The sequence below is a fragment of the Euprymna scolopes genome, chromosome 41 (genome assembly GCF_053919585.1).
Source record: "Euprymna scolopes isolate OS-2025 chromosome 41, ASM5391958v1, whole genome shotgun sequence".
Lineage (NCBI taxonomy): Eukaryota > Metazoa > Mollusca > Cephalopoda > Sepiida > Sepiolidae > Euprymna > Euprymna scolopes.
The window spans coordinates 10369035-10385290 of NC_136522.1; the positions used below are offsets into that span (position 1 = coordinate 10369035).

Consider the following 16256-nt stretch of genomic DNA (forward strand, 5'->3'; position numbering starts at 1 on the left):
AATAGAGAAGATAGAATAGAGAAGATAGAATAGAGAAGATAGAATAGAGAAGATAGAATAGAGAAGATAGAATAGAGAAGATAGAATAGAGAAGATAGAATAGAGAAGATAGAATAGAGAAGATAGAATAGAGAAGATAGAATAGAGAAGATAGAATAGAGAAGATAGAATAGAGAAGATAGAATAGAGAAGATAGAAAAGAGAAGATAGAAAAGAGAAGATAGAAAAGAGAAGATAGAAAAGAGAAGATAGAAAAGAGAAGATAGAAAAGAGAAGATAGAAAAGAGAAGATAGAAAAGAGAAGATAGAAAAGAGAAGATAGAAAAGAGAAGATAGAAAAGAGAAGATAGAAAAGAGAAGATAGAAAAGAGAAGATAGAAAAGAGAAGATAGAAAAGAGAAGATAGAAAAGAGAAGATAGAAAAGAGAAGATAGAAAAGAGAAGATAGAAAAGAGAAGATAGAAAAGAGAAGATAGAAAAGAGAAGATAGAAAAGAGAAGATAGAAAAGAGAAGATAGAAAAGAGAAGATAGAAAAGAGAAGATAGAAAAGAGAAGATAGAAAAGAGAAGATAGAAAAGAGAAGATAGAAAAGAGAAGATAGAAAAGAGAAGATAGAAAAGAGAAGATAGAAAAGAGAAGATAGAAAAGAGAAGATAGAAAAGAGAAGATAGAAAAGAGAAGATAGAAAAGAGAAGATAGAAAAGAGAAGATAGAAAAGAGAAGATAGAAAAGAGAAGATAGAAAAGAGAAGATAGAAAAGAGAAGATAGAAAAGAGAAGATAGAAAAGAGAAAGAGAGAAAAGAGAGAGAAGAGAGAAAATAGAAAGAGAAGAGAGAAAATAGAAAAAGAAAGAAAGAGAGGAAAGAAAAAGAGAGACAAGAAAAAGAGAGAAAAGAAAGAGAAGACAGAAAAGAGAAAAGAAAGAGAAAAGAAAGAGAAAAAGAAAGAAAAGAAAAAGAAAGAGAAAAAGAAAGAAAAGAAAAAGAAAGAGAAAAGAAAAAGAAAAAAAGAAAGAAAAAGAAAAAAAATACAAAAGCATAAAACAGAAAAAAATATAAAAGATGCCAAAGAGTAAACAAAAATACAAATAGAAAAAATAGGAGGTAATAGGGAAAAATGAAAAAGAAACAGAAAGCAAAATAGAAAAAGAAAAAACAGAAAAAATAGAAAAATAGAAATAGAAAAAAAGGAAAGAAAATAGGAAAAAAGGAAAGAAAATAGAAAAAAGGAAAGAAAATAGAAAAAAGGAAAGAAAACAATAGAAAAAAGGAAAGAAAACAATAGAAAAAAGGAAAGAAAACAATAGAAAAAAAGAAAATAGAAAACAATAGAAAAAAAGAAAATAGAAAACAGAAAAAATGGAAATAAAACAGAAAGGAAATAAAACAGAAAGGAAATAAAACAGAAAAGAAAGAAAACAGAAAGGAAAGAAAACAGAAAAGAAAGAAAACAGAAAAGAAAGAAAACAGAAAAGAAAGAAAACAGAAAAGAAAGAAAACAGAAAAGAAAGAAAACAGAAAAGAAAGAAAACAGAAAAAGAAAACAGAAAAGAAAGAAAACAGAAAAGAAAGAAAACAGAAAGGAAAGAAAACAGAAAAGAAAGAAAACAGAAAAGAAAGAAAACAGAAAGGAAAGAAAACAGAAAAAAGGAAAGAAAACAGAAAAAAGGAAAGAAAATAGAAAAAAGGAAAGAAAATAGAAAAAAGGAAAGAAAATAGAAAAAAAAAAAAAAAAAAAACAATAGAAAAAAAGAAAACAATAGAAAAAGAAAACAGTGGCAAAAAGAAAATTCCAAAACTTTTTTTTCAGATAATACTTATATTAAGGGGCAGGGTGACATTGTTTTTAGACAATATTTTGATTTCTCTCAGTTCACCAAAGATCATCTTCACAAATAATTTTTATTTTATTTATTTTCTATAAATGTTTTTATTTTAGTTTTTCATTCATTTATTTAAAAAGACATTTTTGGTCTTAATTGAACCCTTACAAGATGGTTAACATCGTCAAAATGTAGATTAATCTGTATGCTTACCTTTTCCTCTCATCCCTACAGATGGTGCACTGTTCGGTCGCACTTGGGGATGAAGAGGTGAATATGTACGCTGTACAGGTTGGTTTGGGTTGATTAAACTGGCATTGGCTTGATTCCCAAGTTGAGACAGAAGGTTGAAGTTTGGCATATTCGACATATCTGGCATCGGGGGAGGATTAACATGAAGGTAGTTCGCTTGGGGATGCATACTGCTGTAGTTCGGACCAACAAAGGCAGGATTTAACTGGTGCGTCGCAAATATAGGAGCCTGGAGGTTAGCAGAGAGGTTTGCCCGACTTAAGAACTGTTGATGGAGATTGCCTTGAGAATTGGAAACACTTTTGAAATCAGGAGCGAGAGGATTTAGGGTGCTGTCGATTTTGGGGAGGGTCATTGGCTGGTTAGGGATTGTGTATTCTTCCTTCTGACTAGACATTACAGGAGCTATGATACGCTGATGACTGGCATCTAAGGGGACGACAGACCTTATTGAACGCGGTGACATCGAACATGCCACAGCATTTTGCAATGCTTCACAGCTGTTGTGCATTGGAAGTCCGTACTTGTGAAATGTAGAAGCTTTCATAGGGTCCATATCCGACAGAATACTATGCTGTGGAGAGTTTGTTCTTTGTCCGTTCGGCTTATACCCGGGTGCTTTAGCCTGTAAGGCAGCGTCAATCTTCGGATCCGTTGGGAGAGGTTTTGGGGAGTTCATGCACACCTGAGAAGAGACACCCGAGTTGAGTTGCACCCCAGCAGCAACACTGGCAAAGTTCATCCGTTCCCCGATGTGGTCGTCCTTCTTGCCAATCACTTGTTCGGCGACAACGTTGCTGAACAAGTTATTGAACGGTGAATACTCACTGGTCATTGAAACAGGAATCAAGACCGTCTCCGGGGAAAGCGGAGACTGGACCATAATGTTACCATTGCTTGATCGCATGGAACAATTGTGGGGGTGTCCGGTCCCTTGCACGGCTGCAGGGTTGACATGACCGGACGCTACAAGATTTAGCATCTCCTGGGATTTCAGATTACCAATGAGCCTCACTTTCATACCTGGCGAGTTTGCGGATGGCTTCATCTGGTGGGAAGTAGTCGAGGAAAGAGTTTCCGTTTTCACCATGCTTGTCGTCGACGAGGTCGCCAGTTTTAGGCCCAGAGGTGCGCTAGTGAAAGCGACTGTTGCATGGGAAGTTGTTATAACCGCAGGCATCGTCGTGTGCACTCGCTTATCGTTCGAAAACAACTGCCTAGCAACTTTGGTCTCAGAAACTGTTGGCGTGACCACGGAGCCTGTCGAAGGAGGGGACCTTGCCGACAACTGCTGTTGCTGGGGGGGCTGGTGCTGGTGGGAAACATTCAAAGGAAAATACATCTTAGTACTGTGCTGAGGGGAATTAAGGATTGACGAAGGCTGCATTGTTGTCCAGGCTTGCGATTGAGTAATCTGACCTCCAGAAGAAGGGACAGACGACGGTCGCTGTATTGTAGTGGACATACCAACATTAGAACTGGCGGAATTTTGCATTTGTTGTTTTGACGACAAAACTCTCGGAACTTTGCCAGTGCTGTTACAGACGATTGTACAGGAATCGGTGACTGAAACCCCACTGGAGAGAAATGTATTGCAGGTATGGCTAGAACTACCGGTATCATTACCCCCACTGTTGACCCCTGCACTTGCCCACTCGGCAGGTAGTTGGGTGGGGATATGGGGAGAAGGTTGGGGTAGAGATTGTCCAGACTGCGGTTGTTGTAATTGTTGCTGCGGTTGCTGGCTCTGACGTGATGGCTTATTATTACACTTGGGTAGAATTTCTGATATATCCTTGTCTGGATCCGATACTAAAGTAGTGATCAACGTGTGGGCTTGTCTAGTGCCTTCAGCAGAACCCCTGCAAAAAAAAAAAAATTTATTAATAGAAAAATATTTGTAATAAATGTAAATATATTGTATCAACTATAAATTTATGATGAAAACTTTAAAACTATTTGGTTCTTGTCCAGAATCCCTCCTTTATTAAAAAACAAAAATAAAGAAAAATCTTTATGATGTACGTAACCATGACAAAATGAAATCATCATATTCCAAAAATCATGAATTGATCAGTTTTATTTTTGAATAAGAAAATCAAATTTTATGAATATCAGAGGAGTGACTGTCTTGCTTGCTATTTTGAAAAATTTCAGGAACCAAAGGGAGATAACTCAACAATTCAAAACTTGCAAAATTTATGTTGTAATGCCTACGAATTCCCATTAATCACTTAAAACTAATTCTCTTTAGAAAAGTAAAATTACTTCAATTTATATGAATTCGGAATATGATATTTCAATTCATTATGGATACGTACATCATAGACTTTGTTTAATTATAGGGGAGGGGGGGGATTCTGGATAATAACCAAACTAACTTATCGCTGACCACATTTTTATTTCACAAAATATAGTGCAGAAATGATGAATGTGAGAAATGTGAAGGGCCAACGTTGCCTTCACATTTTTGCCAAGTTTCAGAAAAATCTAATGGATGGGGCAAAAGTTATGGGGTAAAAAGTGCCATTTTTTGTAATTTAGGAGCATTTGTGACCCCTTTTGAGCCCTGAGGGCACAATGGGAATTTTTGCAAAAAAAAATTTTTTTACTGTGCACATCTATGTAGTGAAATACAATTTGTGGCAAAATTTCAGGAAAAACTAATGGATGGTTATCTGGCAGCAATCGTCCGGACTAACGGATGCACAGAAGCCACTGAAAATATAGGTCCCTCTCGAATAAATCGGGGGACCAATATCGTTTCTTAATTTTTGAGATGATTTACATTTGCGAGTGATTTTTTTTTCTTTGAGCAACCGTGTTTTTTTTCACCAACAATCTTCCAAAGTCCATTACAGAGTGAAAAATGTCTTTTCAAACTTTATTTTTTTTTATTAAAATGAGCAAAGTCAAATTATTTAAACAATAAAAGTTTAATAGAACAATATACTTTTTTCTTAATGAAGGCTGTTTAAAAAATATCTGAAGAAATTCAGATGTTTATACTTTAAAGTCTCAGCATAAAATTTGGTGTATATTTAGAATTACACACACACACACACACACTATATATATATATATATATATATAATTTGAGGTTGCTATTTTTCAAAGGTAGGGTAACCAGTGAACTATAACAAGGTTAATACAAGAGTGCTCAATATGGAAGTAGAGCAAGTTACATTTTCAATTTGTCTTTACATAAGCATGTTTTAGCCTTCTAGTTTTCAGTAACTAGAGACCTCTTCAGGCAACAACGTTTATATTCCAAAGCGGAATTCTGGTCTGAAGAGGTCTTTACTGAAAACTAGAAGACCGAAACATGCTCATAACTGTGTAGCAACAAATTACTGCTTATGTAAAGACAAATTGAATATATAAAATCTTTATGATGTACATACTCGTTATGGAACAAAGATCCGTAACTTTTCTGTTTGGCTAGTAAACAATATTTAGTTGTAAAAGGTCAATTAAAGATTTGTTTGTAGAGACCTGATATACTTGAAGAAGGTCGGAGGTTACATCATTCAGAAACGCTAAAATAAAACTAAAGACGACAACAGTGATCCAAACAATCCAATAGGTTTACTTCAATACATTAACAAAATTAAATCATAAGTAGACGTACAATTCAAGGAGGTTCTCACAAACACATGCATCAAACAACAAATCTAGGTTTAAAGAATTTTAAAATTCATTTCTGTACTAATCCAGAACCTGACCCAATACCATGTCAGCATCTTCCAGCAGTTTACGGTAAGCAGCCCAGAAAAGTTGCAGCAAAAAAAAAAAAAAGCCAATGCGATAAATTCAAAATTCTGAAAACTTCAACACAAAGATAAGACTTATTGTGCTTTCTATTTTTAATAGAAATCACTCGAAACAAGGCATGAAGCCACTTGATGTAAGGAGATAAGAACGAAAGCTGGTTACTGCAAAGACAGGAGATGCCTAGTCTTGAAAAGACTAAGTCTATAAATAGATGGAGCAGGAAATGAGTTCCACAACCTTGCAGTCCTTGAAAAGGAGATACTAGAAAAGGTGTATTACAAGGAGTTATAACAGCGAATTAATTATAAAGAAATTTTTTTTCCCCCTAAGTATATAAAAAAATATTTTCAACAAATGCTTCAAAATAAAAATTTTTTTTGCGTAATATCGGCTGAAACGTTGTGAAAATAACACTCAAGATGAAAATGGCAGTCCGAAGAACATAACTAATATGAATAATCAATAGCGTCACTATCCGAATATACTTTGTGCAATTCTAATAACAGAAGAGTAACCAACTTACCTAATGGTGATCAATCTATCACCAGAACCTTTCTGCTTTTCAACTTCTATATGTGCCCCTGAGGCTTCTCTGATCGCATTGATGTTGGCCCCACCACGCCCGATTACCCTACTAATCGCTGAGGCAGATACAATGATTTTCTTTGATCTGAAAAGAAAAAAGTATAAAAAATAAAAAAAATATTAACTTGTTTGTTAATAGTAAAATGAAGAGAGAAATAAAAATAAAAATCAAGTGTTTAATTAACTAGTTCCAGAATTTCCCCGATATTAAAAAAAAAAAAAAAAAAAAAAAAAAATAATAATCAGTATGCTATAATTACTTATGACAAAATGAAAATATTCAAAATATGTAAATCGCAGGGAGTTATTACATTAGAAACATATCAATATTACTGTGTACCTGCTGAGTCACCCACTGAATTTGGATTAAATTGCTTAAAAAGCTAGATCAATTAGAAAAAAAAAAATTTTTTTTTTCTAAATTTCCTAGATATTAAAAAAATAAAAATCTGTATGATATATGTACCTGTGACAAAATGAAAATATATTCCAAAAATCATGTAAATCGATCAAGTGGCTTTTTTTTATAAAGAAAATCATTTTTAAACGAATAATAGAAATTCGTAGGCATTACAACATGTATCTTGCAAGATTGAATTATAGAGGGTTTTCCAGATCATTATTAGTTAATCATAAATTAAAAATAAAACTACTAGATTAATTTATGTGATTTTTGCAATATGCTATTTTAGTTTCAATCCCGAGTATGTACATCATACAGATTTGTTTCCTAATATAGGGGGAATTCTGGATAAGAACCAAATTAACATTTTCAGAGTTAGAGACGGGGGAAGGGAAAATGTGAAAAAAGAGCATACCGCTTTAAAAAGTTTTTTTTTTTTTTTTTTTAAATTGTCTTGTATTCTGCATTTCTCATTTCACCATTTTCTCATGTAGACACGCAGCTTGGTTTTAGATGTATTAGAAGTAACCAGCCACCTCTTCCCCCACTGTACCATGCGCTCAAGATCAGAGGAGAGAAAATCAGAGAGAACTTTGTCATTTACGGCATTTGATGTGTTGCCAAAGATGGCCGTGTCATCAACATAGATGTCAACGAATGATTTAAGTATGTTTTGGGAGATCATTGATGTAGATCAGGAAAAGCGTTGGGCCCAGGATACTGTGGGCCTCTGATTTCTGCCCATCATGATTTGTGAAGTCACTGCTGAGTAAGAAGATGACATTTTTTTTTAAGAAGAGGGGGGGAAAAAAGATGATAGGATTGGCACTTACTTTCTTACTACCTCCTTCCAGCCATCTTCTTTCTTCTGCCCTCTCTTGGGACTTTGAATATTCGAATGAAGATTCTTAACCATAAGGACACCTGAACTTTTATCGGGCGAAGGCGACAGACTATCAAAAGATTCTCTGGGGAAAAATAAAAATAAAAATTAATTTTTTTTTTTTTTTTTTTGGTGGTTTTGGTGGGGAGATGTGACGATAGCTAAATGGTCAACATCACCGACTGACAACCTAGGTGTGCTAAATTGGAAGTTCGTTCCAGAAGAACACACTCACTTGAGATGTTGGCAACCTTCACATGTTCCTCCCTATAAGCACTTGGATGTGTTTCTAGAAAGATATCAGGGAAACCAATGCCAACAATAAAAACATCTGATTCATACGAAATGAACGAATAAAACACTCAATGGGTTATTTAATGCAAATTTAAATTGTTGGATAAAATACAGGGTGTTCTGAAAATCTTGGGTACATTTTGACATTGAATATTTTGAAAACTATTGAGGATATAAACACGCATCTGGTATATTCAGAAAGCTTGTAATCTTAACTTTTTCATGGCATGTTCAAAGACGTTCAATGTGAGCGCCATTGGTCACACGACACACACCAAGCAGAAAGTCCAATTCCTGCTAAACGCATCCCAGCATTGCATTGTCAATGGTTGCAATAGAGATTGTTATTCAGGCCTTCAGCTCATTCACGTCTTCTGGAATGGGAGGAATATAGACCAGTCCTTTCACAAATCCCCACAAAAAAAAAAAAAAAAAAAAAAAAAAATAAAAAAAAAAAAAAAAAATCACAGGGTCTGAGATTTGGAAGGCCAGAGCTTGAGATCGTGATTATCTTGTCCAGATTGTCCAATCCATTGTATTCAAAAACTGTATAACCTTGAAGCTCCATTGTGGTGGCACCCCATCCTGTTGCAAAATGAAGTAATCACTTTCTCACTCAAACAGATATGAGGACTTGAAATGTTCACAAAACTTTTGGCAATGCAATGCTGTATTATATGTGAGGTAATTATTTACTTGTTTGTTTTTTTGTTTTTTTTTGTTTTACAATGTACAAACTACTAATGGAAGTACGGTTACCAAGTGGTTAACATACACTAACAACCTGGGTGTGCTAAATTTGAATCCAATCTATTTCACAAAAGCACTTTAATTAAAGATGTTGGCAACCTTCATGTGGTCCCTCCTCTAAGTACCCAATGTCTTTCTAGAAAGATACCTGTCCTTGTGCATTATAATTGGACATCAAAAATGCATTTTAAGTAAAAACACTATTACATAATTGTGTGTAATGTCGAAATTAGTAAAAAACAGGCTGAGCATGGGGGGTCCACCTCCACAAGTGAAAAAAATTTACTTTCACCCATGACTAATGTTTGTGTATATAAAAAAAAAAAAATTCCAAGTTGTGGTTATTGAGAAAAGTGTGAACAAATGAAGGATTTGGAGACAATTTTACCTCTGTAATGCTCTTTAGAGGGGCAACCAGAGTTATCCTGGAAAATCCATTTTGGTAAAAATTTACTTTCACCATGACTAATGTTTGTGCAGTTTTTGAAAAATCCAAGACATGGTTATTGAGAAAAGTGCAACAAATGAACAGACAGGAGTGAATTACTACCAAGCAACAAAACAAATATTACAAGAAATGATAGATCAGAAGATTTGCAACACAAAGCCACTGACATGTCTGAAAATGGTTACGTGGCGCTAGCGTGATGTCATAGAAATAAATGGATATATACACAGAGATCAGAGGAAGAGGGAGGAAAGAGGGAGAAAAGAAAAAAGAGGTAGCAAAGAAAGTGCAGGTCAGTGCAAAATACATTCTGAACAATCGTCAATGCTCTAAACCTTTGCAAGATGTTGGACGACCGTAAACTGTCAAACGAATGACACACATAACCAGGGGGCTATACTGCAGACCAAGAAACTTAATTTTATTTTATTTATTTAAAACAAGAGAGTCACTACTTATCAAGGCCCAAAGTCCACTCGAGGATAAGGGTTAATGAATGTAAGGTGGTAGTGCAGTAATCGCTAATGGTGCAGATCAGGTAGAATTTGGATTATTTAAGGGGATGATTCAGTAAGAACTTGTTTACATTGCACTTGAATTCTTATATATTGTTATCGTCCAGGAAGCAGGCCAGTGTAACAGTGTTCCACAAACGGGCAGTTCTAGGAAAGAAGCTTGGTTCATGGCATATGCATTTAAATCTAGTCATAGATAGAGTGAGGGAAATTGTTGATAGTGGTTGCAGCTAGTTGAGTTTTTTTTTTTTTTTCTTTTCGTGAAAGTTTGGCGGGAGGACACCAGATTGGAGCTCAAATGAGCACTTGCCATGAGATTAATATAAATTGATCCAGAGAGGGAACAGCAGGAAATGCGACATATTCTGTTGGCTTTGAAAATACATGTCAGAAACAGTGTTGAAACGACTGACATGACACACCTTCTTTAAACAGAAAGAGAATTTGTGTTGAATTTCTTTTTCTTTGCGAGACGGTTATACACAATGTTGGGTCAGAGTTAAAAATGTAACAACCATGTTACAGATCTGTTATAATTATTTTTTTTATAATAAAAACGCTATCATATATTTTCGACCCGCTATTTTCTAATTTGAAATAGCAAAAGTTAACTGAAAACAAGGGGTACGAGCCAGTTTTTCATACAGAATTGGCTGGAAAAAAAAAAATAAATAAATAAAATGCATTATTTGTTAAATTTTATTTTCTTTTGTAATTATTTTCTACCTTTTCATAATTTTTAGAATTTTTTGCCAATTTTGACATAACAATTTACGTGCTAGTGTTTTTATTTAAAATGCATGTTTTGATATCCAATTATATTACGCACAAGCATCAAGAATTCTAACTAGGAAGATATCACGGAAACCAACGCGAACAATAGAATCATTTGATTTATAACCAATGAATGAAACCAAACCAAATTGTCGGATAAGATCTTGTACCCGGAATACTTATGTTAAATAATGGAAACGGGCAACGCCAAAATTAATAAGAACGAGAATTGAAGTTAATAAAACTCCTGGGTGATATCAAATGACCCAAAAAGAGCAAAAAGAAAGCAACCCAGATTCTGACCTCTGATGAAAGACGAAAACACAAATGCTAAACAAAGAAACAATTGATTAAGACGTATGTGGTTTTAATATAAACAGATGGATTCAAGTAATAAAAGAGGTGGAGAGAGACATCATACTAGTGGTCTGTCACTGGTCACCCTCTTCCATCTCTCTCCGTCATGTCAGTTGTCAAATTAAGTATGATTGTTTTTATAGTAAAATGGGTTCTCACTACTGTACTAGAAGGTTACACCCAAGAGTATCCTGTATCTGTACAAAGCCACCATTTACCCATGAATGGAATACTGTTATATCTGGGCTGGTGCATGTGCCACTAGTCTCTTACTCCTAGAAAGGGTAGAAAAAAAAAAAAAAAAAAAAAATTGCCAGCCTAATAGGTCTCACACTGTCGACCAAACTCCAACCTCTGTCCCATCGCCTAAATGGGACACCCCTCTACATATATTACAAGTATTTTAATGGAAAGTGCTTGGACGAACTTAAAACACTCATGCCCCCTCAAGGTAAATGCCCCCAACAAACTCGACAAGCAGCAAAATCCCACTCCTACACTGTAGAGACTGTACTGACATGCAGAAGTTCAAGTGTAATGAGCCAAGACATCTCACTATCCAGCTTCCTACATAGTATTCCTGCAAATCTGGTCCCAAATAGTAGCCCTTTATAACTTAGTGGCACTGTGCCTTGTTTGGAGTGAAAAAAATTTTATTGAAGAGTTTTATTCCTTTAAGTTTGATCTTGGATTAGTGTTTTGTTTTTAATAACCAGTTTACCAACCCATTTAAATGTGCGGACTGCCCGAAAACGTTATACTATGTCCGATACCAAACGAAATAAGAGAATAAAGTGAAAGTGTTATGTACTGCACACATGACGTGTCTTAAATAAAATTTTTAAAATTAAAATGTGCTTACATAGAGGATTTTTTGTCAGAATTTTTTGTTATTTTTTCAAAATCTCTTTCTGATATCTTCATACAAACATCCGGAATAGTTCCAAAGTCATCCAGATCTCCAATAGCTGAAGGGGGGGAAAAAAGGTAAAAAATTAATCAATTTTCAGACAAAACAGTTGAGACAAAATAGAAATGTCTAAACACAAAAAAATGTCATGTGTAAAGAATTCACATTATATTAACAAAAAATAAAAATAAAAACCCAGATTAAAAAAATTTACTATCGTAACCACCAAATAAAATCATTAAATGCAGCCCAAAAAATAATAAAATCACTATTACTGAGGAAAAAAAATTTTATAACAATATTAACTTCGCCTTGAGGCCAGGATTACAGTGTAGTATCTGTTCTGATGCACCACTTCACCTTTTCTGTCCTCGATCAGTGGAGGAGAAATCCTTCATGACATTTGGGGGGGGGGGGGGGGGAGAAAGTCAACTTCCCCCCCCCTTAAAAAGCGTGTATAATTCTGCCCTTGTGGGGAGGCAAGTAAATAGGAACACACACAAAAAAAAAAAAAAAATAAAAACAAAATGCTTGGCAGATATCTATGAGATATATTCCAATTTTCATTATGGACTCTACTTTATTGCCTGAAGAGGCCTCTAGTTACTTGTAACTAGCTGACCGAAACATGTTCATGCATGTGTAGCGACATAGTAATGCTTATGTAAAACAAATAAACAGTATATTTTGTTCTACTTTGGTATTGAGCACTCTTGTATCAACCTCATTAAAATTCATTGGTTGCTTCACCTCAAAATATTAACCTGGAATATATATATATATATATAATATATATATATATACATACAAGGCAAAAGTTTATATTCCAAATTTCAAGATGTTGACCATCTTACCTTTTATTTCTTTAAGTATGCTGAAATACACAATTCTTGACAACACCTGTTTCATCGCGCAGGATCATTCATGTAATTATGTCAATTTTTTAATTTATTTCGCCCATAACAACTTTAAAAGAAAATAAAGGAATATGGGCAAAATCCGAAATTGGAAGAGAAGTTGCCAAGTGAAATATAATTAAATAAACATATCCCCCCCCTCTCTCTCTCTATATATATATATATATATATATATATATATATATATATTATACATATATACCCACACACACTTTAGTTACACTGGTAGATTTAAAATCAATAACAAATTTTATGGTTTTATCATTGGGGAGATGACAGTGGTCTAGTGGTTAATAGCATGGACTGACAACCTAGGTATCTCGAGATCGAATCCAGTTCGTTCCACAAAAATCGCTTTCACTTAGGACATTGGCAACCTTCATGTGATGGTCCCTCCCGTAAGAACCCAATATTTTTCTCGAAAGAATTTTGACTAGAAAAATATTGGGGAGACCAATGCCAACAATAGAATCTTCGTATTTATACGATATGATTTTTTTTTCAAGTAAAAAAATAAAATAAAAAATAAAATGAAATGAAAGAATTGTTGGTATTGGAAAATATCCACAAAATTTTCCGATTCCAATACCCCAAAAAGTTTGGATTTTTTCCAATTTCTACACTAATAATAGATACCCACTTGCATGTACTCACCTGAGGGCGTAGAATTAATGTGTTCTTTTTTCTTTCTCTTACTTCCTCCACCACCTCCGCCACTATTCGAAGAGCTCGTATCCGGTTCCCTATCACCGTTGATATTACTTATGGACGTTGTCACAGTTGAGGTCGTTTGACTGGCAATGGTGGAGGATACAACAGTGTTGGATGTTGCGATGTTTGGAGGTTGACTACCAATCATACCACTGTTTGAATTGGAAACATTTAATTTTGGGGGTCGGCCATCCGGGGGTTTATCCTTCACCTTGTTTTTGCCCCGCTTACTTTTACGAAGTTCATGGTTAAGTGCAGTCATCGTCGTTTGATTGTTGACAACCTTCACCTGGTGGTTCCGATAGCGTTTCATTTTTGCTTCTGTTATCACGCAATTGGTTATTGTACCTTGTAATATTAAAAAAAAAAAAAACATTTATATGAGAAAAGTCGTTAAATACATCACCCAGTGTATAGGAGTCGGATATTTCTAATATATATATATATATATATATATATATATATATATATATATATACATATATAAGTCTGGGTGTCCGGTGTTGCCTGGGTGTTTGGAGGTGTGTGTTGACAAAAAAAAAAAAAAAAAAAAAAAAAAAAAAAATGTGGTAGTTGGCAGGCAGGCTCAAACCCGCGACACGAAGGCGGAAAAGAAATGTTGGAGAAAACCAGCCCCCCCCCCCAAGGGGGAACTCTCGCAGTGTCCAAATGAATAGCAATTGTCTAATATAAAGGATTCCCTCCACATTGATCAAAGCTAATTGCCTTCAAGACGTTCGACCCGGAAGGCCAGGAGGCGCTTGTGTTTGATTTGATCAGTTTCAATTTTATACGAAAAAGACAAACACTGGAAACAGGGTAATTTTTTAAACCTCAATCAAGTAAAAGATAGAGACGATGTCCGTTCGCAAATCAGAGATATTACGATCTAGGAAGTATAAGGAAAGTTCTCCATGCATGTAATTGATGTGAGAATGCCGACGAAAAAAGCCTTTCTTGGACATACACAAACACTTGCACTCATTTTATCTTTTATATTATAGCTAGCGGGGGGGGGGGGGGGGGGGGTACCTGGCGATGCCTGGGTGTTTTGAGGTGTGAGTGGTTTTGGGTAAATCAAAACTCCGGATTTGGGTTAAAAAAAAAAAAAAAAAAAAAAAAAAAAGTTTTGGTGGGTGAGTATGAGGATTGAACCCGAACCCTTGAGGCAAAGTTGGAAATTAAAGTGTGAAAAACAAAAACAAAAAGAAAACGTGCGAAGTCCACTGGGCCACCGCGACATACAACGGGATCACGTTTGAATTTATTTATTTAAGTATTAAAAGCCGCAATAAAAATTAACTCTGCTGCTTCTATTTGACCTAATTAATGAGTTCAAATAGAAGTCACGCAGTTAACTTTTGCTAACCCAAATTTGACTTTTTTTCCCCCCCCAACAGATGTTGGGGAGGGGGGACGTTTCCCAGTGCGATGCAGAGAACACGACCCGGTTTGAATTTAGTTTCACTTTATTTATACTAAAAAGCAGGACAAACAGGCGATAGAGAGAAATAACGCGAATCTCATGAAAGTCAATGTAAATAAATGTAGAGGCGACTCGCGTTCCCAAATCCTAGATATTATTATCTAGGGGCTATATAAACAGTTCTAAGCGATCGTAACGACCCCGGGAGCATGTGCGAAAGAAGCCTTTGCGAGAAATACACGAAATGGTCGCACACATTTTGCCTTTTATATATATAGAAGATAGATTATATAGATATGTGCTATACCTGAAAAACACTACTCTTGGATATTTACTAGAAAACTATAAAAAAGGTATATATATATATATATATATATAAACTACTAGATCAATTAATGTTATTTTTGGAATATGACATTATTCTGTAACAGATTTAAAAATAAAAAAATAAAGAACAATGGGCTCCACATTTTGGGCAATTTGCAGAAAAATCTAATGGATGAATAAAAAGTTATGGGACAAAACGTGTCATTTTTGGCCGTTTTTGACCTCTTTTGTTCCTCCTGGGGACGCAACAGGAATTTTTGAAAAAAAAAATTTTTTTTTTTTTTTTTTTTTTTTTTTTACTGTGCACATCTATTTAATAAAATACAATTTGTGACAAAATTTGAGGAAAAAATAATGGACGGTTATCTGGCAATCGTCCGGTATAATGGATGCACGGCACCACTGAAAACATAGGTCCCTCTCCGAAAAATGAGGGGACTAAAAAAAAGTTAATTGAGAATGAGGCTGAAGAGAAAAAAATAAAACATTTTTTTTTTTTACCGATTGTAGTTGTTGTTGTAGCCGAAGGGGGTTCAAGAGGAATTAATTCCTCTTCTTCTTCCTCCTCCTCTTCCTCCTCTTTTGGTGTATTATTTAATTCAGCAACAGGAGAACTGTTTTTACTGTAAAAAAACAGAGACAAATATGATTCATAAGTGTTCATGCTGATATGATTTTTACCAAACGTACATATTACTCCTGCTCATATAATCCTTTTAAAAATGATGTATTAAGATAATTCAAAATTTGATTCTTATCTTCATTTTTTTGTATCTTACTGAAGGCTCTATTCTATGGACAAATTTATCTTTTAGTTGACCTTTGACAACAACTAAATATTTTCGTTTATTAGCCAAATAGAAAAGTTACTAGCCAAACCCACATGATTTTTAGAATATGACATCTTTGTTCTATGACGAGTATGTACATCATAAAGATTTTTCTGCGTTTTTTTAAATAAGTGTAATTCTAAATATATAACAAATTTTATGTTGATACTTGAACGTATAAACATTGTTTTCTTCAGATGTTTTTTTAACAGCCTTCGTTAAAAAAAAGTATATTGTTCTATTAAACTTTCATTGTTTACAGAATTTAACTTTGTT

The 16256-nt window shown here is 34.5% G+C and overlaps 1 protein-coding gene across 16 annotated transcripts in view; it reads right to left on the bottom strand.

Annotated features, from left to right (window-relative positions):
• Nucleotides 1–16256, bottom strand: part of LOC145266346 (ankyrin repeat domain-containing protein 17-like) — a 331800-nt gene that overhangs the window by 23374 nt on the left and 292170 nt on the right. For all 16 annotated transcript variants that reach the window (XM_080121948.1, XM_080121947.1, XM_080121940.1 and 13 more), the window contains 6 exons: nucleotides 15652–15773; nucleotides 13341–13745; nucleotides 11722–11827; nucleotides 7672–7806; nucleotides 6374–6520; nucleotides 2038–3938 (listed from right to left, as the gene is read on the bottom strand). In XM_080121948.1, coding sequence (XP_079978074.1) covers nucleotides 2038–3938; nucleotides 6374–6520; nucleotides 7672–7806; nucleotides 11722–11827; nucleotides 13341–13745; nucleotides 15652–15773 — 2816 coding nt within the window. The remainder of the gene's footprint in view (nucleotides 1–2037; nucleotides 3939–6373; nucleotides 6521–7671; nucleotides 7807–11721; nucleotides 11828–13340; nucleotides 13746–15651; nucleotides 15774–16256) is intronic.